At 37.0% G+C, this 23,460-nt stretch overlaps 2 protein-coding genes across 3 annotated transcripts; one reads left to right on the forward strand and one right to left on the reverse strand.

Annotated features, from left to right (window-relative positions):
* Window positions 1-106: 106 nt before the first annotated feature.
* On the reverse strand, window positions 107-23,326 carry LOC131131946 (very-long-chain (3R)-3-hydroxyacyl-CoA dehydratase-like). 2 transcript variants are annotated; one of them, XM_058077026.1, is made up of 12 exons: window positions 23,057-23,326; window positions 19,379-19,506; window positions 9,941-9,983; window positions 9,770-9,843; window positions 9,461-9,625; window positions 8,030-8,081; window positions 7,810-7,920; window positions 4,196-4,323; window positions 4,002-4,114; window positions 3,804-3,910; window positions 3,587-3,718; window positions 107-1,410 (listed from the first exon to the last, which is right to left on the reverse strand). In XM_058077026.1, exons 3-12 carry the CDS (start codon window positions 9,951-9,953, stop codon window positions 1,334-1,336), a joined length of 972 nt encoding a protein of 323 aa, XP_057933009.1. In that variant the 5' UTR covers window positions 9,954-9,983; window positions 19,379-19,506; window positions 23,057-23,326; the 3' UTR covers window positions 107-1,333. The 2 variants fall into 2 exon arrangements, with proteins under 2 accessions (XP_057933009.1, XP_057933007.1); XM_058077024.1 differs by lacking the exons at window positions 19,379-19,506; window positions 23,057-23,326 and adding an exon at window positions 10,836-11,078 and having other exon boundaries at window positions 126-1,410.
* On the forward strand, window positions 13,130-22,852 carry slc22a18 (solute carrier family 22 member 18). Its single transcript, XM_058077022.1, has 10 exons — window positions 13,130-13,632; window positions 14,059-14,156; window positions 14,231-14,376; window positions 16,949-17,081; window positions 17,149-17,258; window positions 17,390-17,500; window positions 19,204-19,304; window positions 19,390-19,491; window positions 19,615-19,735; window positions 22,517-22,852. The coding sequence occupies exons 1-10, from the start codon at window positions 13,477-13,479 to the stop codon at window positions 22,705-22,707; spliced, it is 1,269 nt and encodes a 422-aa protein (XP_057933005.1). The 5' UTR covers window positions 13,130-13,476; the 3' UTR covers window positions 22,708-22,852.
* Window positions 23,327-23,460: the final 134 nt, after the last annotated feature.

A 23,460-nucleotide genomic window follows, 5' to 3' on the forward strand; every position in this document is an offset into this window, starting at 1 on the left:
TGGATCCTTAAAAAAACACTAATATGAGGAAACAATGTCATTTCAGTAGCACAGAGCTGAAAAAGAAAAAAATATATAATTTTTATATAATAATAATAATATGAAAACCAAAACAAAATCTAGTTACAAATTTTGGAAAATTAGGTCACATCAGATGAAAACTGAAATATTTGGATCCTTAAAAAAAAAAAAAAAGCAAAAATCAAAGTTGATACAATTAATTACAAAAATTAGATTAACATTTGCATCCAATAGTACAATACTAGAAAAAAATAAATATTAAATCATATCCATATCACACTGTCATGAACAATGCACCATTTTATTTTACGCAATTTATTATCATTTTAATGAGACTTCTTTTGGTCGGGTAATATACAGAGTGTCCCTAAAGTTTGGACACGGAAACAAAATGCATATATTAGTTATAAAATGAATATTTAAACTGCATAATATATAATTTAATTATTTAATTTATCGTGTAATTATTCTTTAATACAACTTTAAAAAAAACGTTTTTCTGTAATGCATATATAATGTGTATATTCTGTACAAATTTTAGGGACACTCTGTATATGAATTAATATTCCGGGCATATCCCTCTGTGCAATAACTTGTCATAATACTTAAATAATTACAAATATGGGAGAGTGAAATCAACATAAACATTAAATGTTCATAAACTCAGTTCTTAAAGGGGACCTATTATGCTTTTTTTTTTCACTTTTCTGACCTATAAATGTGTTAATGCTAGGTTTCGCAGCTAGCGGCGCGACACCGAAAGTGCGTCTAAGGGCGTGGCCGGAAGCGTGCCTTGGTTGGAATTCATTAAAACAGACAGTTTTTTTGCGGAAAGCATGGAAATCCAAAAAATAAAAAATAAAATAGCTGAATAGGTGCAGATTCTGGAAGAACTAGAAAGTTTCCTGTGCTGGTTATTATGTGTAGCTGCTCTATAGGAGTCCACGACTCAAAACAAAGGCCGGAAAATGAGCATAATAGGTCCCCTTTTAACTCTTTTCAGCTGTACGGGAATTGTCGAACAGGCCACAACAAAGAAATTCATGTGTTTGAGTGCATTAGCGCTGAGTAGCGACAGTATGCTAGTCCAATAAGATTCAATGTTTATATAACAAGGTTTGTACTGTATATGGATGGATTGTTTGAATCAAAATTAACAAAATGGATGTTTTTAAATACTCAAATCACGCCATCATGTCCCACGTAGAAAAACATCCGGGAAAGTTGTGTTTGTGTGTGCGTGGAGGAAAAGGCAATAAGGAACGCAAAGGAAACACATCGACTCTCAGATGTTGAGCGACTTCCTGTTTCATTAGTGGACTTTTCGTTTGCTTGACCGGTACCGTCTCTTTCTCTGCTTGTATAGATGTCGGAAATTGATGAAGAGTCCTGGGGAAGACATGGTTGCGATTTAGTTGATGGGTGTCATTGAACGTAACACATATACACAAAACTCAACTTGAACAACATTAGGATTGTCACGATAATTAATAAATCAATTAATAGAACAACAAATAAAAACAAACTTAATAATTTTACCGGAATGTGTATGTTTTCCTAATCTCTGTGCACCAAACAGGCTGGATGATACCTGGGCGTGTTGGTTCTATAGCTGAAAGAACGCAGTAACGCATTTGGCTTATGTTGTCTGTGGTTTGGAATGATTTGAACCAGAACCAGAACCAGAACCAAGACTTCTTCCTTCAATACTTCCAATTCCCAAATGGGAAAAATGTGTCGCACTGGATAAGCAACCCTTTTTTTGTGTAAATTCCACGACAGGAGATACACATATCGCTACGGTAACAGGCTGGATGATACCTGGGCGTGTTGGTTCTATAGCTGAATGAACGCAGTAACGCATTTGGCTTATGTTGTCTGTGGTTTGGAATGATTTCAAAAAGTGTCTCCTCTACGATTTGAACCAGAACCAGAACCAGAACCAAGACTTCTTCCTTCAATACTTCCAATTCCCAAATGGGAAAAATGTGTCGCACTGGATAAGCAACCCTGTTTTTGTGTAAATTCCACGACAGGAGATACACATATCGCTACGGTAACAGGCTGGATGATACCTGGGCGTGTTGGTTCTATAGCTGAATGAACGCAGTGACGCGTTTGGCTTATGTTGTCTGTGGTTGGGAATGATTTCAAAAAGTGTCTCCTCTAGGATTTGAACCAGAACCAAAACCAAGACTTCTTCCTTCAATACTTCCAATTCCCAAATGGGAAAAATGTGTCGCACTGGATAAGCAACCCTTTTTTGTGTAAATTCCACGACAGGAGATACACATATCGCTACGGTAACAGGCTGGATGATACCTGGGCGTGTTGGTTCTATAGCTGAATGAACGCAGTGACGCATTTGGCTCATGTTGTCTGTGGTTTGGAATGATTTGAACCAGAACCAGAACCAAGACTTCTTCCTTCAATACTTCCAATTCCCAAATAGGAAAAATGCAACCCTTTTTTTGTGTAAATTCCACGACAGGAGATACACATATCGCTACGGTAACGGAAATTGAGAGTATAGCCAGGAAAAATAAAAAATTTATTTGCTCATATAGATGCTGCACGGTGGACGAGTGGTTAGTGCGCAGGCCTCACAGCTAGGAGACCGGAGTTCAATTCCACTCTCGGCTATCCCTGTATGGAGTTTGCAAAAAAACATGCTAGGTTAATTAGCGACTCCAAATTGTCCATAGGTATGAATGTGAGTGTGAATGGTTGTTTGTCTATATGTGCCCTGTGATTGGCTGGCCACCAGTCCAGGGTGTACCCCGCCTCTCGACTGAAGACAGCTGGGATAGGCTCCAGCACCCACGCGACCCTTGTGAGGATAAACGGTAGAAAATGAAATGAATGAATTTTGGCCGCAAGAGTGGGTACCACGCAGGTCTCACAGCTAGGAGACACAAGTTCAATTCCACTCTCGGCCATCTCTGTGTGGAGTTTGCATGTTCTCCCCGTGCATGCATGGGTTTTCTCCGGGTACTCCGGTTTCCTCCCACATTCCAAAAACATGCTAGGCTAATTAGCGACTCCAAATTGTCCATAGGTATGAATGTGAGTGTGAATGGTTGTTTGTCTATATGTGCCCTGTGATTGGCTGGCCACCAGTCCAGGGTGTACCCCGTCTCTCGACCCAAGACAGCTGGGATAGGCTCCAGCACCCCCACGAGGGCGACCCTTGTGAGGATAAATGGTAGAAAATGAATGAATTAATTTTAGCCGCAAGAGTGGGTAGCACGCAGGTCTCACAGCTAGGAGACCCAAGTTCAATTCCACTCTCAGCCATATTTGTGTAAAGTTTGCATGTTCTTCCCGTTCGTACGTGTTTTTTTTCCCCGGTTTCCTCCCACATTCCAAAAACATGCTAGGTTAATTAGCGACTCCAAATTGTCCATAGGTATGAATGTGAGTGTGAATGGTTGTTTGTCTATATGTGCCCTGTGATTGGCTGGCCACCAGTCCAGGGTGTACCCCGCCTCTCGACCCAAGACAGCTGGGATAGGCTCCAGCACGGCGCGAGTATTAGAAGAAACGTAACACAGTGATGCCTCACCCAGGAACATGATCACCAGGTAGATCTGCAGCGTGTACGAGAAGCTTAAAGAGCCTCCTAGCACTGCGGGCAGGGGGAGGCTCAACAGGTGGGTCTCATCAAAGATGGGGAGGGACTGGATCACAGCCACCGCTGAAAAAAAAAAAACACACAAAAAGACAAGTTTCCTCCATCAAAGAACTTAAATTTCCTGAAATCACTTGAGGAGGACGCTAACCTTCAGCAAGAACCCCTAACGGATAAAGAGGGATCCAGAGGCTGTATCTGAGCCACGTCAACACCTTCCACTCGGTGCCCATGCAGGCCAGCATGTAGAAAGGGTACCTGCGCACCAAGAAGTCACCGTCAAGCAAGCGAATGCATCATCAACATCATCATCCTCATCATCATTATTAGCAGGAGCCTCCGAGCTAACCTGAACACTTCAATGGTGCTCCACAGGTAGAACACGAAGAAGACAACAGGTTTGCTCTGCATCTCTTCCAGGCTGCCGAAGATGACAAATAAAATGACGTTCCTCCCCGCCAGCTGTGACGACGGATAAAGATATTTACCAGACAAATTACAAAAAACAGGAAGAACACGCAAACAGACTTTCCCTTTCTTTACCTGGATCATGGCCGGGAAAACCCCGGTCTTGACTAAGCCGAGCAAGGGGTTGATGACTTCCAGCACGGCCAGCATCTGACAGAAATACATCATATCAGCTGTGGTGTGGAAGGTGTCATAGAAGGAATCTGTGGAGCGTAAACAGAAGAATAAACAGCTATAAAAAAATTAATTTACTAATATCTTATCCTTGTGTTTGTTGATTTAGTCATCAAAATGCAATTTTTGTACTTCAAAAGTGCATTCAAACGCAAGAAGAAACAATACATGGAAAATTACACCCTCATTTACACACCGCAAGGTATGCTGGGTAACCCGCAGTACTCTTTCCCCGACATCTATCTAAAACAGGGGCCTCAAACTAGTGTCCTGCGGGCCACATTTGGCCCGCGGGCCGCATGTTTGACGCCCCGTCTTGATATGAAAGTTTAATGTTTGATACGGATGCTGTATGGTATCATGTACCCAGAAAAAATTATTACGTTTGATTCATGTTCATGTTAAAGGTTAAATAACTGTTAATAGTTATCCTCACTATCCGTGTGGAAGTGGTACGTTTTTTGGTTATTTAAGTTGAAAGGAAATAACTTGAAGGCTACCGTTTAGGTCGCTAGCTCTCTAGTTTGCGAGTTAGCATGTGTCTCAAGACCCCTGCAGTTGCGCAATATGTTGTAAATAATGTTCATGTTAAAGGTTAAATAACTGTTAATAGTTATCCTCACTATCCGTGTGGAAGTGGTACGTTTTTGGCCTTTTAAGTTGAAAGGAAATAACTTGAAGGCTACCGTTTAGGTGGCTAGCTCTCTAGTTTGCAAGTTAGCATGTGTCTCAAGACCCTGCAGTTGCGCAATATGTTGTAAATAATGTTCATGTTAAAGGTTAAATAACTGTTAATAGTTATCCTCCCTATCCGTGTGGAAGTGGTAAGTTTTTGGCTATTTAAGTTGAAAGGAAATAACTTGAAGGCTACCGTTGAGGTCGCTAGCTCTCTAGTTTGCGAGTTAGCATGTGTCTCAAGACCCCTGCAGTTGCGCAATATGTTGTAAATAATGTTCATGTTAAAGGTTAAATAACTTAATAGTTATCCTCCCTATCCGTGTGGAAGTGGTAAGTTTTGGGCTATTTAAGTTGAAAGGAAATAACTTGAAGGCTACCGTTTAGGTCGCTAGCTCTCTAGTTTGCGAGTTAGCATGTGTCTCAAGACCCCTGCAGTTGCGCAATATGTTGTAAATAATGTTCATGTTAAAGGTTAAATAACTGTTAATAGTTATCCTCCCTATCCGTGTGGAAGTGGTACGTTTTTGGCCTTTTAAGTTGAAAGGAAATAACTTGAAGGCTACCGTTTTGGTCGTTAGCGGTCTAGTTTGCGAGTTAGCATGTGTCTCAAGACCCCTGCAGTTGCGCAATATGTTGTAAATAATGTTCATGTTAAAGGTTAAATAACTGTTAATAGTTATCCTCCCTATCCGTGTGGAAGTGGTACGTTTTTGGCCTTTTAAGTTGAAAGGAAATAACTTGAAGGCTACCGTTTTGGTCGTTAGCGGTCTAGTTTGCGAGTTAGCATGTGTCTCAAGACCCTGCAGTTGCGCAATATGTTGTAAATAATGTTCATGTTAAAGGTTAAATAACTGTTAATAGTTATCCTCACTATCCGTGTGGAAGTGGTACGTTTTTTGGTTATTTAAGTTGAAAGGAAATAACTTGAAGGCTACCGTTTAGGTCGCTAGCTCTCTAGTTTGCGAGTTAGCATGTGTCTCAAGACCCCTGCAGTTGCGCAATATGTTGTAAATAATGTTCATGTTAAAGGTTAAATAACTGTTAATAGTTATCCTCCCTATCCGTGTGGAAGTGGTACGTTTTTGGCCTTTTAAGTTGAAAGGAAATAACTTGAAGGCTACCGTTTTGGTCGTTAGCGGTCTAGTTTGCGAGTTAGCATGTGTCTCAAGACCCTGCAGTTGCGCAATATGTTGTAAATAATGTTCATGTTAAAGGTTAAATAACTGTTAATAGTTATCCTCCCTATCCGTGTGGAAGTGGTAAGTTTTGGGCTATTTAAGTTGAAAGGAAATAACTCGGAGGCTACCGTTTAGGTGGCTAGGTCTCTAGTTTGCGAGTTAGCATGTGTCTCAAGACCCTGCAGTTGCGCAATATGTTGTAAATAATGTTCATGTTAAAGGTTAAATAACTGTTAATAGTTATCCTCCCTATCCGTGTGGAAGTGGTAAGTTTTGGCCTTTTAAGTTGAAAGGAAATAACTTGAAGGCTACCGTTTAGGCGGCTAGCGCTCTAGTTTGCGAGTTAGCATGTGTCTCAAGACCCTGCAGTTGCGCAATATGTTGTAAATAATGTTCATGTTAAAGGTTAAATAACTGTTAATAGTTATCCTCCCTAGCCGTGTGGAAGTGGTAAGTTTTTGGCTATTTAAGTTGAAAGGAAATAACTTGAAGGCTACCGTTTAGGTCGCTAGCTCTCTAGTTTGCGAGTTAGCATGTGTCTCAAGACCCTGCAGTTGCGCAATATGTTGTAAATAATGTTCATGTCAAAGGTTAAATAACTGTTAATAGTTATCCTCCCTATCCGTGTGGAAGTGGTAAGTTTTGGGCTATTTAAGTTGAAAGGAAATAACTCGGAGGCTACCGTTTAGGTCGCTAGCTCTCTAGTTTGCGAGTTAGCATGTGTCTCAAGACCCCTGCAGTTGCGCAATATGTTGTAAATAATGTTCATGTTAAAGGTTAAATAACTGTTAATAGTTATCCTCCCTATCCGTGTGGAAGTGGTAAGATTTTGGCTATTTAAGTTTAAAGGAAATAACTTGAAGGCTACCGTTTAGGTCGCTAGCGGTCTAGTTTGCGAGTTAGCATGTGTCTCAAGACCCTGCAGTTGCGCAATATGTTGTAAATAAAAAGAGTATAAATGTGACTATAGTCGTGTTTTGTCATGTCTACAGGGCTCTAATAATGCTTTGTTCATTTTAATATGAAAAAAATCATTTGTCTACCCACCAACTATATGTGCTTTCTTAAGTTTTTATTATTTGCCCTTTTATTATTATTATTATTATATTTATTTATTTATTACTGATTGATTGATTTTCTTTATGAAACGTGTTTTGTGTAAACATTTTTGGCTTCCTGTTCCGAGTAAGCACGGATTATTTATTAATAGAATATTTTCATAGTTCATAGTACATTTCTAAAAAATCTTTTTAACATTACTAGAGCCCTGTAAGATGAGATAACACCCCTATAGTCATCTGTGTACTCCTATTACCCAATATAGTAGACATGCTGCACGGTGGTGGAGTGGTTAGCGGTAAAGCAGTAGAGAATGAATGAATGAATTTGCTCATATAGATGCTGCATAGCGGTCGAGTGGTTAGCACGCAGGCCTCACAGCGGGGAGACCCAAGTTCAATTCCACCCTCGGCCATCTCTGTGTGGAGTTTGCATGTTCTCCCCGTACATGCGTGGGTTTTCTTCGGCTTCCTCCCACGTTCCAAAAACATGCTAGGTTAATTAGCGACTCCAAATTGTCCATAGGTATGAATGTGAGACATGATAAATGATGTCTATTATAAATGACTTTGAAGTAAAGGCCACGCCCGTCTTACAAACCTTGACCAAGAATGAAGAGCCGGACCGTCATGTTGACAAAGATCCAAGAAAATCCTAGGAACTGTACCAGGTTGTACATAAATAAGTAGCCTTTCTTCAGTCCAAGGTAGTCTGTGGGGGTGGAATAAAGTTAAAAAAAAAAAAAAAGGTGAGTGATGAAGGCGCCGTCTTTGATAATTGCTTTGTTTTCCGGTGTAGAGCTTTACATAACATGACTCACGGTCTTTACGAACTCTTGACTCCACACATATCTTGTTTATCCTTTCTTCTTCCTGAAAGGAAACAAAATATCATGTGTGAAAAAACACCTTTTTTTTAATATATTAAAGTTCATTAACATTTCAGCCAACAATTATAAATGCCAAGGTTTCTATGTCCAGCTACAGTTTTTAAGGCTTGAAAAAAACACTGATTTTTTTAATTTTTAATAATACTAATACTTTATAATATTAAATAACAATACAATGAATAAATATTAATAACAATTAAAAATATTATAATAATAAATTAAAAAAGTAATAGTAATCACTTGTTTACTGTGGTTAATTGGTTCTAGACCCGATTTTTTGTATTTTTAAAAAATACTAATAGTAATACTTTATAATAACTAAATAATAACAATAAATAAATATGAATAATAATTAAAAAATATTATAATAAATAAAAAATTAAGAGTAATCCCTTGTTTACTGTGGTTAATTGGTTCTAGACCGGATTTTTTGTATTTTTAAAAATACTAATAGTAATACTTTATAATAATAATTAAATAATAACAATATAATAAATAAATATTAATAATTTAAAAAAAATGATAATAAATAAAAAATTAATAGTAATCCCTTGTTTACTGTGGTTAATTGGTTCTAGACCCGACTGTGATATTTAGAACAAAAACTACCTGGTTTTTAATATTAGAGCCCTCTACACATGATATAACACCCCTATAGTAATCTTTACACTAATATTACCCAATAAAATTCAAGTTTATTAACATTTCATAAATTAATAAATGCAAAGGTTTCTATGTCCAGCTACAGTTTTTAAGGCTTGAAAAAACAGTGTTTTTTTTGTAAAAATACTAATAGTAATAATTAATAATAATAATATAATAAATAAATATTAATAATAATTTAACAAAATTATAATATAATTTTCTTATTTTTAATAACGCTAATAGTAATACTTTATAATAATTAAATAATAATAATAATAATATAATTAATTAATATCAATAATAATAAAAAAAATATTATAATCATAAATAACAAAATTATAGTAATCCCTTGTTGACTGCGGTTAATTGGTTCCAGACCCGACTGTGATATTTACAGCAAAAACAACCTGGTTTTTAATATTCTTAGAGCCCTCTAGACATGAAATAACACCCCTATAGTAATCTGTACACTCATATTACCCAATATAAGTTTGTGCCTGTTTTGAGATAATTCAAACTGAACGTTACAGTAACATTAATGACAAATGTGTGTTTTTTTTTTAATAGAGGATATGTTTACAGATCGTATTCAACCACAAAACAGCATGATTTATTCATATATTTATGAAAAACGGATTAATTTTAAGCCACAAAATGTCAATATTTCTGGAAGTGGAGACTTCAGTTGTTTGGGAATTTGAGCATTTTTTTTTTTACCTTGGCCTGAAGTTCCATCTCGGCATCAGACTCGTCCAGCCAGCGGTCAAAGTCGGGGGCCAGAAACAGAGGCTTCTTCTCCTGCAGCGTCAGACGGTCCCACCAGCGCTCCTCTTGCTTCTTGATTTTGATGTCCACCTGACGCTGCGTTGACTTGTGTTCGATCTGAACGAGACGCGGTAAAGACGTGAGAACTACATCTATTCTCCACATTATTATTATTATTATTATTTATCTTTTGTGCTGCTGTGTTATTGTGCAATGACAATATTAACGATGGATTCATGGTTACAGATAAACAGATAATACCTCAGGTCTGATGGCTTCCAAGAACTCCAAACTAAACTTGTATTCATTATCTCCTTTAGCGCCATGGCCCTGTGCTGTGGAAAAATAATAAGACTTTAATATCCAATCGCTTTCATGTTGTCACTGTGTGTGTGTGTCACTGAAGCGGGGTGCAAATATTCATATACAAACCTCTGAACTGCATTGTTTTGTCATGTAGGTTGATTTCGAGATTCTGAAACACACAAAAAAATTGCACTTTAGAAAACCATAACTGTAAATTTAATGACAAAAGCAAAATATATTTATGTTTTTACTGTGTGTGTGTTTTTTTTTAAACTAATGTGTAACTAATATACTTTGGCATCAAGTTCCGCTGTAACATTAACCCGTTTCGGGTTTTTCACTGGAGATCCCGAATCCAAGCTGGTAATTCCATTAAAAAAGCCATGCATCATTTATGGAACACTGGTCCAACAGATGCTGTGTAATGATGATGCGTTCGCATTACCTTTGAAACCAACGCACACTAACATGGAGCTCAGGAAACGTGAATATTTTTAATCATTTCTTACATACAACACTTTAATAAGAGTTTTTGAACATCTCTACTCGAGTTTGTGATGTTTTTTCAAGATTAATATGTCATCATAGCGAAACGAAATGAAATAGAAATGGAAAAAAACACAAATGTACGTTGCCAGGTCGTGTTAAGTGAATGCGTCTTGCTAGAACAGTGATTGATTTCCGGTGTTGCAGTTTAATAAATACGTGAGAAATAGTGGCGTGTTATTATTGTCATTTGAGTCAAAGTAAAAATTGCCGCAAACGGGGAAAAAAACAAACCAAAAATCAAACCACACAATCACAATGACTGTTATGTAAGCTATATATTTACGTGGCTAATATTAGCATTACAATGAAATCAAAAGTACTAATTTGGCCTTATCGGCCACCGTTCAAATCGCAATTTGGACTTTATGGCTAACATGTCGCTATGTTGGATTTTTTTTCAAATTTACTAGGAATATGATCAAATAAAAGATGAAATTAAGAAGGTTCCTCGACGAATTAAGACAGTCTTTACCTTTGTATCGCTTAATTCCACACGGAGTAAAATCTCTCCATGACGCTGGGCCCAATACACATGAGGAGTGAGGATCTGCATCGTAAACTAATATTCTTTAAAGATATCTACATTCCACAAAGCTACGACAATGTATCTTCTAGATTACCCAACCACATTTAATACCACGGTTGGTTGGTGACCAAGGCTTGGTGATGACTGATTCATCCCGCAGGAGGCTTCTTTCTTTTGGCTTCTTTTCCGGCAGGCTTTATGCAATTTGGTGCATTACCGCCACCTAGCGGATTGGAGTGTGTCGTCGTTATTATAACTTGAAGTATAACTTGAAGTAAACTTTTATTAATTCATTCCTTTTCTACCGCTGATCCTCACGAGGGTTGCGGGGGTGCTGGAGCCTATCCCAGCTGTCTTCGAGGCGGGGTTCACCCTGGACTGGTGGCCGGCAAATCACAGGGCACATATAGACAAACAACCATTCACACTCACATTCATACCTATGGACAATTTGGAGTCGCTAATTAACCTAGCATGTTTTTGGAATGTCAGAGGTAACCGGAGTACCCGGAGAAAACCCACGCATGCACATTGAGAACATGCAAACTCCACACAAAGATGGCCGAGAGTGGAATTGAACTTGGGTCTACTAGCTGTGAGACCTGCGTGCTACCCACTCTTGCGGCCAAAATTAATTCATTCATTTTCTACCGTATATCCTCACAAGGGTCGCGGGGGTGCTGGAGCCTATCCCAGCTGTCTTCGGGCGAGAGGCGGGGTACACCCTGGACTGGTGGCCAGCCAATCACAGGGCACATATAGACAAACAACCATTCACACTCACATTCATACCTATGGACAATTTGGAGTCGCTAATTAACCTAGCATGTTTTTGGAATGTCGGAGGTAACCGGAGTACCCGGAGAAAACCCACGTACGAACGAGGAGAACATGCAAACTCCACACAGAGATGGCCGAGGGTGGAATTGAACTCGGGTCTCCTAGCTGTGAGGTCTGCACGCTAACCACACGTCCACCGTGCAGCCCCTATTAACTAGTTAACTAGTCTTAATTATGACTTTACTCCCATATTTTGTTTCTCATATTTCACCTTTTTCCACAGAGATGGGGGAATTGGGTGGAATTGAACCCGGGTCTCCTAGCTGTGAGGTCTGCGCTAACCACTCGACCGCCATGCAGCCGTAAACTTTTATTCAGGTGATTTTTTTTTCTGACATAGGTCAGGATTTGGGTTGCACGGCGGTCATGTGGTTAGCACGCAGACCTCACAGCAAGGAGACCAGGGTTCAATTCCACCCTCGGTCATCTCTGTGTGGAGTTTGCATGTTCTCCCCGTGCATGCGTGGGTTTTTTTTTTTTTCCGGGTACTCCGGTTTCCCCCCACATTCAAAAAACATGCTAGGTTAATTAGCGACTCCAAATTGTCCATAGGTATTAGGTATAGGTAGGAATTGAACCCTGGACGCAACCCTGTGACGTCTGCGTGCTAACCACACGACCGCCGTGCAACCAAAATCCTGACCTATGTCAGAAAAAAATCACCTAAATAAAAGTTTACGGCTGCATGGTGGTCGAGTGGTTAGCGCGCAGACCTCACAGCTAGGAGACCACGGTTCAATTCCACCCAATTCCCCCATCTCTGTGTGGAGTTTGCATGTTCTCCCTGTGCATGCGTGGGTTTTTTTTTCTTTCCGGGTACTCCGGTTTCCTCCCACATTCCAAAAACATGCTAGGTTAATTAGCGACTCCAAATTGTCCATAGGTATGAATGTGAGTGTGAATGGTTGTTTGTCTATATGTGCCCTGTGATTGGTCACAGACTGGCCACCAGTCCAGGGTGTACTTCGGGATTTTTTGGTAGACAGCAAAATTAATAGTTCTTCCTGTTCCTGGTCCTGAAACAGCAAAACAGCCCCAGACCATCACACTACCACCACCATATTTTACTGTCGGTATAATATAATGGGATACACACCTTACAAAAAGGTACAATTTTATGTAATCAGACCACATATAGATATTAGACTTACATTATATTTGAAATCAACGTACACTTACATGGAGCTCGGGAAACATGAATGTTTTTAATCATGTTGTTCGTCGTAACAAACAACTGTTCTATTACATGCGATAATGTCACACATTTATTACATACAACACTTTAATAAGAGTTTTTAAACAAGTTTGTGATGTTTTTTCAAAATTAATATGGCATCGTAGCGAAACGAAATTACATAGAAAAGGAGAAACACAAATGTACGTTGCCAGGTAATGTAAGTGAATGCGTCTTGCTAGAACAGCGATTGTTGATTTCCTGTGTTGCAGTTTGATGAATACGTGAGATATTATGGGTGTTATTTTTGTCATTTTAGGGCAGTAAATAACACTTTTTGATTATTTTATAGTTACACGCTCTACACTTGCGGGCGTATAGCGACCTCCATCTCGGTTTTCCAGTTCCAAAGTCCGCATCTAATACCTAACGACAGTTGGCGGGTCGGAGAACGTTTTCCAGGGGATCAAACGTCTTCTTGTCGATTGCGTCTCGTTTTCGACCCACCCCGATATCAGCGACGACAAGACGGCACCACTGGGACCCACTTTACTTTTGACGTGCGAGGCAAACATGACGGGAAGAGTTGAAACCAGCGACGGCACCGCTTCGGTTAGCGTCCAAGCTAACTCCGCGGCACAACTAAAGAAGAACAAAACAATCCATGTCGTTTATCTAATCGCGGCTTTGGACATAACATGGATGTTCTTACAGTTCTCTGTGACGCCTGTAAGTATTTCTGCTAAGTGTGCGAATGAAGCCGGTTTTTACACGAGCGCCCTGAAGTAGACGCAGATCCGGAAGTAGCAAGTCTTGTGACTCGAACGTTAAGATACATTCGCCCCAGGGCAGAATAAACATTTTTAACCCGATTAATTCATTATTATTAACATTTTTAATCGTTTGTAAGTGTTAGCGGAGTCATATTACTTGTACTGCAGTAAGCTAATAAAAAGTCACAACTTTATAAGTCCATAACCGTACCACAAAACAGGACCCGGAAGTACTCACTTTTTACACTAATATTATAACCGATGGAGAATGTCTGTTGTAATATAAGGTTCCTAGATCTGATTAAAAATAGTATGACTGTATGATTTATGCTGTTTGTATTCAAGTCATGAAATGTGTGTTTTTTTACTATTTTCCATACAGTATTTGGCAAAGAAACTAGGATTTGACACCTTGTGGTTTGGTTATTTGCAAACTATGGTGGGTGTGGTCCAGCTCTTTGGGGGTCCTTTATTTGGAAGGCAAGTACAGGCAAGCATCATTAAGATTTTATTTTATGTCATTACTCAAGGTATGTTTACGTTTTATGTGGCAGGTTTGCAGACGTTTTTGGGGCCCGAGCAGCATTGTCGCTGTCATGTGCCGCAACCATAGTTTTCTTCATTCTATTGGCCGTGGCAGACTCTCCCGCCGTGCTTTTTGTCCAAAAACTCCCCACAGTCTTCATGCATGTCTTACCAGGTCAGCGTCTCCTGTATTGCACATTTGTTTCGATATTATACTATCAATTTTTCATACAGTAAACCTCGGATATATCGGATTCAATTGTTCCCACTGGTTTTGTCCGATATAAGCGAAATCCGTTATATGCGTATACCGGAAAATGTCCGTTTTACGCATATATGGGATTTATATCCGGTATATGCGTAAATGGGATTTTATCCGTTATAAAAAGGCACTTCCTTGACTATGTTTCCAATGTACCTGGACGCGCAGGCAACGCTGCAAACGCTGCAAATGACGTCGTATAGCGGCCATGTCACGATTCGGCGAATCGGAGCGCCACGATGCGGCCATCCGATATATGCGAGGGAAATTTCATGGAAATGCATCGGAACGGGACTGGAGATTTTGTCCGAAATAGGCGAAATCCGTTATAAAAAATCCGATATATGCAATGAATTTTTATTGGAAATGCATTACAGAAAAATCGGTTCTTTTTTATCTGTCCGTTGTGAGCGAATTTCCGATATATCCGAGTCCGATATATCCGAGGTTTACTGTATATCACGATACTGTTAACAAGGCGATATTTTTTTTGTTTTTCTTGTAGTTAACCTTCCTGTTGTGTTAGCTTTTGACCCAAGTCAGCTATAAAATACACTAAAAATAATAAGTTACCATCAAATTTGCTTCTTAGGCTTCCTCATCCATGAAAATGTTGGTTTTAATACTTTTGGTGTGGGCATGGAGGACTTTTTTGTCACTATACCCCTCCATTTAAATTTCCAAAAATGGTCAAATGAACCTCAAAAAATCATAATAATCATACAGTAAACCTCGGATATATCGGATTCAATTGTTCCCACTGGTTTTGTCCGATATAAGCGAAATCCGTTATATGCGTATAGCGGAAAATGTCCGTTTTACGCATATATGGGATTTATATCCGGTATATGCGTAAATGGGATTTTATCCGTTATAAAAAGGCACTTCCTTGACTATGTTTACAATGTACCTGGACGCGCAGGCAACGCTGCAAACGCTGCAAATGACGTCGTATAGCGGCCATGTCACGATTCGGCGAATCGGAGCGCCACGATGCGGCCATCCGATATATGCCAGGGAAATTTCATGGAAATGCATTGGAACGGGACTGGAGATTTTGTCCGAAATAGGCGAAATCCGTTATAAAAAATCCGATATATGCAATGAATTTTTATTGGAAATGCATTACAGAAAAATCGGTTCTTTTTTATCCGTCCGTTGTGAGCAAATTTCCGATATATCCGAGTCCGATATATGCGAGGTTTACTGTATAAATGATTGACAAAAGCGGTCGAGCATGTATTTTGGCGTCTAACCACAGTACTACTTGTACTAATAATTCCAAGTAGTGACGCATAAAAGTTACTTTTACCTTCATTGACGACGTGATTATTTTATGTGTGTGTTCCCAAAGACACGATGTGGCATCAGGACACAAAATGGACACCGAAAAGCACTTAACAAGCATTTCTAAGTGTCTCAAGCAGGAACTCGGTTAGCGTCTTCTGCGGTTAGCGGGTTTTACAGCTAACATTGAGAATTTACGGACAAATTTTGTTTACGGACATTTTACCATTAGCGTATACAGAAAATACGCTTGTGTTATTACTTCAACGTGTGACTCCAACTGTGTTTTTTTTTTTTTTTATCACAAAACAAAGCCAGCTCATGCTAGCTTAGTAAGCTAGCATTGAGTCGGCTACGTAGCTACGAGCTCATCAGCTGTTGACTTTCTAAAACGATATAACAAAACACATTTTTATACTTTTTTTTATACGTGCATAAAAACAATTCAAAATGACAGATGAAAGTGCTAAATCAACATTTAAGGTTACTTTTACCTTCATTGACAAAGACGCGATGTGGCAACGGGACACAACATGGACGCCGTTTGATTAATTAAAAATGACATTATTTCTTATGGGAAAAAAATTATTTGGTTAGCATCCTTTTTTTGGTTTGAGTCAGACCTTTTAGGATGCATTAATGACGCTAGCCCGCTGCATAAAATATCATACGAAAACACCCAAAATCTGAATAAAAGTATGCTGTGTCAGGAAAATAAAAATCAAAGTCACAAGTAAATGTGCGATTATTGGCTAGTCCGCTTATGTTGACGCGAGGGGAGGCGACATAAACGGGTTCCACATAAAAAAAAATTAGGGCTGTCAAATTATATATTTTAAAAAAATTAATCTAATTAATCACAGTTTTTAAATTAATTAATTAATCACGATTAATCACAATGCGTGAAATATACTAATTTTGACAGTGTTTTATTGAAAGAAAGATAAATGACAGGACATAATTATAAATATAAATGGTAGAAAATGAATTAATTATTATTATTACTATTAGTATTATTACTACTAATACTATTATTATTACTACTACTATTATTACTATTACTACTACTATTACTATTGTTATTACTACTACTACTTATTATTATTACTACTACTACCATGTATTTTGGCGTCTAACCACAGTACTACTTGTACTAATAATTCCGAATAACTCCTTATTCTTCCTGTTCTATCTGCAGCTTCTCAAATGGTCGTGGCAGACCTTTCAGAATCGGAAAAAAGGGCGGATGCTCTTTCCAAACTTGGTCTGTGTTTTGGTATTGGAATGATAGCTGGCTCCACTTTAGGCGGACATCTTGTCACACACTATGGGTGAGTGGTTCACTACCCATGTCTGCCATACTGGTGTCGCCATTGTTTTTGTTTGGTATTTCCACAGGGAGAGATTTGCCGCATGTTCCGGTGCGGCAGGCAGCGCTTTAAGTCTGTTGCTGGTGTTAATCTTTATCCCCGAAACCACCAAAGCTCAAGATCCAAAGGCCGCAGAGTGTAAGACACACTGGAGTTACCACGAGATACGAGAGTCTGTTCAAAAACAATGTCAACTTCTATTCATCTTTTTATATATATATATATACGTATATTTATATGTTTGTCACGTGTGCTTGAATCCGCTCCAGCTCAGGCTAAAAACAAGTCCATATTCAATGTGGGACAGATCACAAGACTCCTTAAGTACCCGGGCGTGACGCCCATTTTTGCTGTGAAGATTGTTACGGGTTTGCCTTCAGGTGAGAACAAACACCCCCGCCGCATGTGATCGGAGTAGGAAGAAGCAAAGCTTAGTAAATCCTACCCCTCCATCTGGTACTTTTACAATCACTAACTGTTATATTTGTTCACTTCCTGCTTTCTTAATATATATTTTTTAAACTTTATTTGACTTGGAATACATGCATAGTTCACACAGTATCTTAACAAGCATTTCTAAGTGCCTCATGCAGGAACTCGGTTAGCGTCTTCTGCGGTTAGCGGGTTTTACAGCTAACATTGAGAATTTGCGCCCAAATTTTGTTTATGGACGCCGTTTGATAAATTTTATTGACATTATTTCTCATGGGAAAAATGTATTTGGTTAGCATCCGTTTTGGTTTGAGTCAGACCTTTTAGGATGCATTAATGACGCTAGCCCGCTGTATAAAATATCATACGAAAACACCAAAAATCTGAATAAAAGTATGCTATGTCAGCAAATAAATATCACATATTCATCACATATTCATATCATAAGTAAATGTGCGATTATTGGCTAGTCCGTTTATGTTGACGTCAGGGGAGGCGACATAAAAAAGGGTTCCACATAAAAAAAAAAGTCAAATTATTTTTAAAAAATAATTAATCAAATCACAGTTTTCAAATTAATTAATCACGATTAATCACAATGCGTGAAATATACTCACTTTGACAGTATTTTATTGAAAGAAAGATACATGACAGGACATAATTATAAATATAAGCGGTAGAAAATGAATAAATTATTATTATTATTACTACTATTATTATTACTACTAATACTATTATTACTACTACTATTACTACTACTACTATTATTATTATTATTACTACTACTACTACTACTACTATTATTATTATTATTACTACTACTATGAATGAATGAATTATTATTATTATCATCACTACTATTACTATTATTATTACTACTCTTACTGTTATTATTACTATTATTATTATTATATTTATATTATTATGTTATTCTACATATTATATTATTATATTATATAAAACATGATATTATTTTATATTATTATTATTATTATTAATAATACATACATGATATTATTTTATATTATTATTAATAATAATAATCTAAAATAATATCATATTTTATATAATATAATAATATAATATGTAGAATAACATAATAATATAAATATAATAATTAATTAATAATAATAATAATCTAAAATAATATCATATTTTATATAATATAATAATATAATATGTAGAATAACATAATAATATAAATATAATAATAATAATAGTATTAATAACAGTAATAGTAGTAATAATAATAATATTATTATTATTATTATTATTACACAATGGATCCTCACATTTTCTATTGTTGTACGGGGTCATTTTCTTTTTCAAAGATGTTAAAAAAGTGAAAAATGAAGATGTTTCTAACATGAAATCATTCTTGTGTGATCTTAAATATAATACTAAATATAATACAAGTTATTATTCCTAACCAAAATGGCAAAATTGGCATAAAAATGCATTGATTCTAGTATGGGTGATTTTTGAGCCACTTATGGAAGACTGTAGGGTCCAGTCACTCGTGCAATTAAGGGTTAAACGCAGCAAATGTTAATGTTTCTTTGTTTTATAAAAAAGACCATTATAGAGACAATTATTGATATTTAACCAAAAATAACCAAAAACTGAAAAATGCTGTGTTGTCTGTCATCAGGTATTTTCCAAGTGATGTTTTCCATCATTGCAATGGATTTTTTTAAGCTGACAGCTCAGGAAAATGGTTATTTGATGGCATATTTTGGAATAACCCAGATGGTGAGTTGTTTTATTTAGTATTTAATCCGACTACTGTGTTTTTAAATCTGAACACATAAGATAAAATCCCAAACCTTTTGTTTAGGTGATTCAGGGAGCGGTGATCGGACCGCTCACGGCGAGATGCTCTGAGAGTTCGCTGCTACTTCTGTCCATCGGGATTTCTGCTTTTGTAGGCCTGGCGCAGGTACGCACAAAACACCTGCAAAAAACACACATAAATACAGTAAAACAGTACTGGGGCTCCTCCAAGGAAGGTAGTATTATTTATGTTCTATTTATAGTCATAGCGGAATTCTTCATCCCGCAGGCGTACATGCAGAACGTGTTCCAGTTCTGCCTCACCGTGGTCCCCATGATGTTCTCCCTCAGCGTTTTTAACGTCATTACTGACAGTTTGCTCACCAAGAGCGTACCTTCCTCGGACACGGGTAAGCAAATTTGATATATTTTGGATTATTATAAGTAGAAATTTGTAGTGACGTGCGATACCAATACCTTTTAAATACAATGCAACATAATCAATACAGTAATCCCTCGTTTATTGTGGTTAATTGGGTCCAGACCCGGTCCATGTTAAGTGAAATTCTGCCAAATAAATGAAATATTTTCATAGTAAATCTTTTTTTTTTTACAACCTTTCAAATACAATTATTAACATTATTAGAGCTCTCCAGACATGAAATAACAGCCCTATAGTTCCATTTATAGTAGAATGGAATGGTCTTTACAGTGATATATTGAGATAATAGAGATATTAGATGTACAATGACGTGTACATTTTCGTTCAAGTCCATGAATTAGTTAATTAATTAATTAATTAGTTAATTGGGTCCAGACCTGGTCACTGTAAGTGAATCTCCGCAAAATAAATGAAATATTTACATAGTAAATCTTTTTACAACCTTTCAAATACAATTTTTTAACATTATTAGAGCTCTCCAGACATGAAATAACAGCCCTATAGTTCCATTTACGCTCACATTACCCAATATAGTAGAATGGAATGGTCTTTACAGTAATATATTGAGATAATAGAGATATTAGATGTACAATGACGTGTACATTTTCGTTCAAGTCCATTAATTAGTTAATTAATTAATTAATTAATCAGTTAATTGGGTCCAGACCTGGTCACTGTAAGTGAATTTCCGCAAAATAAATGAAATATTTACATAGTAAATCTTTTTACAACCTTTCAAATACAATTTTTTAACATTATTAGAGCTCTCCAGACATGAAATAACACCCCTATAGTTCCATTTACGCTCACATTACCCGATATAGTAGAATGGAATGGTCTTTACGGTGATATATTGAGATAATATAGAGATATTAGATGTACAAAGACGTGTACATTTTCTTTCAAAGTCAATTAATTAATTAATTAATCAGTTAATTGGGTCCAGACCTGGTCACGGTAAGTGAATTTCCGCAAAATAAATGAAATATTTACATAGTAAATCTTTTTACAACCTTTCAAATACAATTTTTAACATTATTAGAGCTCTCCAGACATGAAATAACAGCCCTATAGTTCCATTTACGCTCACATTACCCGATATAGTAGAATGGAATGGTCTTTACAGTGATATATTGAGATAATATAGAGATATTAGATGTACAATGACGTGTACATTTTCTTTCAAGTCAATTAATTAATTTATTAATTAATCAGTTAATTGGGTCCAGACCTGGTCACGGTAAGTGAATTTCCGCAAAATAAATGAAATATTTACATAGTAAATCTTTTTACAACCTTTCAAATACAATTTTTTAACATTATTAGAGCTCTCCAGACATGAAATAACAGCCCTATAGTTCCATTGACGCTTACATTACCCGATATAGTAGAATGGAATGGTCTTTACAGTGATATATTGAGATAATATAGAGATATTAGATGTACAATGACGTGTACATTTTCTTTCAAGTCAATTAATTAATTAATTAATCAGTTAATTGGGTCCAGATCCGGTCACGGTAAGTGAATTTCCGCCAAATGAAATGAAATATTTACATAGTAAATCTTTTTACAACCTTTCAAATACAATTTTTTTAACATTATTAGAGCTCTCCAGACATGAAATAACACCCCTATAGTTCCATTCACGCTCACATTACCCGATATAGTAGAATGGAATGGTCTTTACAGTGATATATTGAGATAATATAGAGATATTAGACGTACAATGACGTGTACATTTTCTTTCAAGTCAATTAATTAATTTATTAATTAATCAGTTAATTGGGTCCAGATCCGGTCACGGTAAGTGAATTTCCGCCAAATAAATGAAATATTTTCATAGTAAATCTTTTTACAACCTTTCAAATACAATTTTTTTAACATTATTAGAGCTCTCCAGACATGAAATAACACCCCTATAGTTCCATTTACGCTCACATTACCCAATATAGTAGAATGGAATGGTCTTTACAGTAATATATTGAGATAATAGAGATATTAGATGTACAATGATGTGTACATTTTCGTTCAAGTCAATTAATTAAGTAATTAATTAATTAATTAATCAGTTAATTGGGTCCAGACCTGGTCACGGTAAGTGAATTTCCGCAAAATAAATGAAATATTTACATAGTAAATCTTTTTACAACCTTTCAAATACAATTTTTTAACATTATTAGAGCTCTCCAGACATGAAATAACACCCCTATAGTTCCATTTACGCTCACATTACCCGATATAGTAGAATGGAATGGTCTTTACAGTGATATATTGAGATAATATAGAGATATTAGATGTACAATGACGTGTACATTTTCTTTCAAGTCAATTAATTAAGTAATTAATTAATTAATTAATCAGTTAATTGGGTCCAGACCTGGTCACGGTAAGTGAATTTCCGCAAAATAAATGAAATATTTACATAGTAAATCTTTTTACAACCTTTCAAATACAATTTTTTAACATTATTAGAGCTCTCCAGACATGAAATAACAGCCCTATAGTTCCCTTTACGCTCACATTACCCAATATTGTAGAATAGAATGGTCTTGTCAAGTGGTATGAATGAATTTTTTTTACGTGGCGGCCCGCTACAAATACATTTGGACCACCACAAATACATTAGTTGGTACTTTTTTGCCGTTTTTTTCTTCCCGGTGAAATTTGCCACTACCTGTTATCGTCACTGTGTGAACTTGTCAAAACAACAAATCCACTAGTTGGTACTTTCTGCTTCCTCATGCAGGCACAATGTTGGGACTTTGCGCGTCTGTTCAGTCTCTACTTCGTACAGTCGGCCCGACTATTGGCGGCTTTCTCTACGTGGGATACGGCATTTCCTCCATCGGCCTTCTTCAGTTTACCGTGAATGCCGCCGTATTTGTGTACCAACTGCAGCATCGACACGAGAACAAGAGAGACGAACACAAACAATGAAACATCTCAAATATTTTCACAGGAGGCGGACCTCGGTTTCATTCCTATAAATTACTTTACGCTACTGACATGTAAGGCATTATATAATTGTATTTTTGTATGTGTTTTTGCTTTAAATACCAATAATAAATTATTTTACCCACAATGAGTCAGATGTGAATTAGCACACACAAGTCAGAAGCAAAGTTTAGCAAGCGGAACTAAAGTGTTGGTGTACACGTAGTAACCCGAATTAAATTTAGAGACGTACAACAACAAAATTCACCTTTCCCGCGTCTGAGGCGTCTATATTATAGTTTTGGACAATTAAAAACTTGAATGTTCTACAAAATATAAAACAGTAATTTACCTTTTGTTGAGCTTAAAGATGTCAGGTAACTTCTTTCCGTCACTCACACAGCGCTTAGTGGTGGAAAACTTATTTTCTGGCGAAGAATGTATGCTGTTTGTGTTAGCTAGCTAGCTATATACTGTAGCTATGTATTGAATGGGTCAAATTATCATTCATTATAGGATTTTTTTTCAAAATTACTTATCGCACAGGCGGTGAAATTATCGTTCAAATAGTTATCGTAGGTCTACATCCGGCCACGTTGGTTTCAATGCACCGCCAGCGACTTTGTTGGACACGTGATCCCAGGCAGCCAATCAGCCTCTCGTACTTACTCTTCATTGTTGGATTTGGCGACAACGGTAAAATGGACACTAGCGCCATCTAGTGGTCAGGCTGCAGCACTGATTTTTATATTTGTC

Source organism: Doryrhamphus excisus, chromosome 7, assembly GCF_030265055.1.
Source record: "Doryrhamphus excisus isolate RoL2022-K1 chromosome 7, RoL_Dexc_1.0, whole genome shotgun sequence".
Classification (NCBI taxonomy): domain Eukaryota; kingdom Metazoa; phylum Chordata; class Actinopteri; order Syngnathiformes; family Syngnathidae; genus Doryrhamphus; species Doryrhamphus excisus.

What these genes read in the sequence shown, in the direction of transcription:
- LOC131131946 (XM_058077024.1), bottom strand. Translation starts at nt 10,916, where the DNA reads ATGCAGATCCTCACTCCTCATGTGTATTGGGCCCAGCGTCATGGAGAG. An exon ending in TGGAAGCCATCAGACCTGAG is followed by an intron (nt 9,626 to 9,769) that starts GTATTATCTGTT and finishes CGTCTCGTTCAG; the next exon opens with ATCGAACACAAGTCAACGCA. An exon ending in GCTCTTCATTCTTGGTCAAG is followed by an intron (nt 4,324 to 7,809) that starts GTTTGTAAGACG and finishes TACGCTCCACAG; the next exon opens with ATTCCTTCTATGACACCTTC.
- slc22a18 (XM_058077022.1), top strand. Translation starts at nt 13,477, where the DNA reads ATGACGGGAAGAGTTGAAACCAGCGACGGCACCGCTTCGGTTAGCGTC. An exon ending in CTTCATGCATGTCTTACCAG is followed by an intron (nt 14,377 to 16,948) that starts GTCAGCGTCTCC and finishes TTCTATCTGCAG; the next exon opens with CTTCTCAAATGGTCGTGGCA. An exon ending in ATTTTGGAATAACCCAGATG is followed by an intron (nt 19,305 to 19,389) that starts GTGAGTTGTTTT and finishes CCTTTTGTTTAG; the next exon opens with GTGATTCAGGGAGCGGTGAT.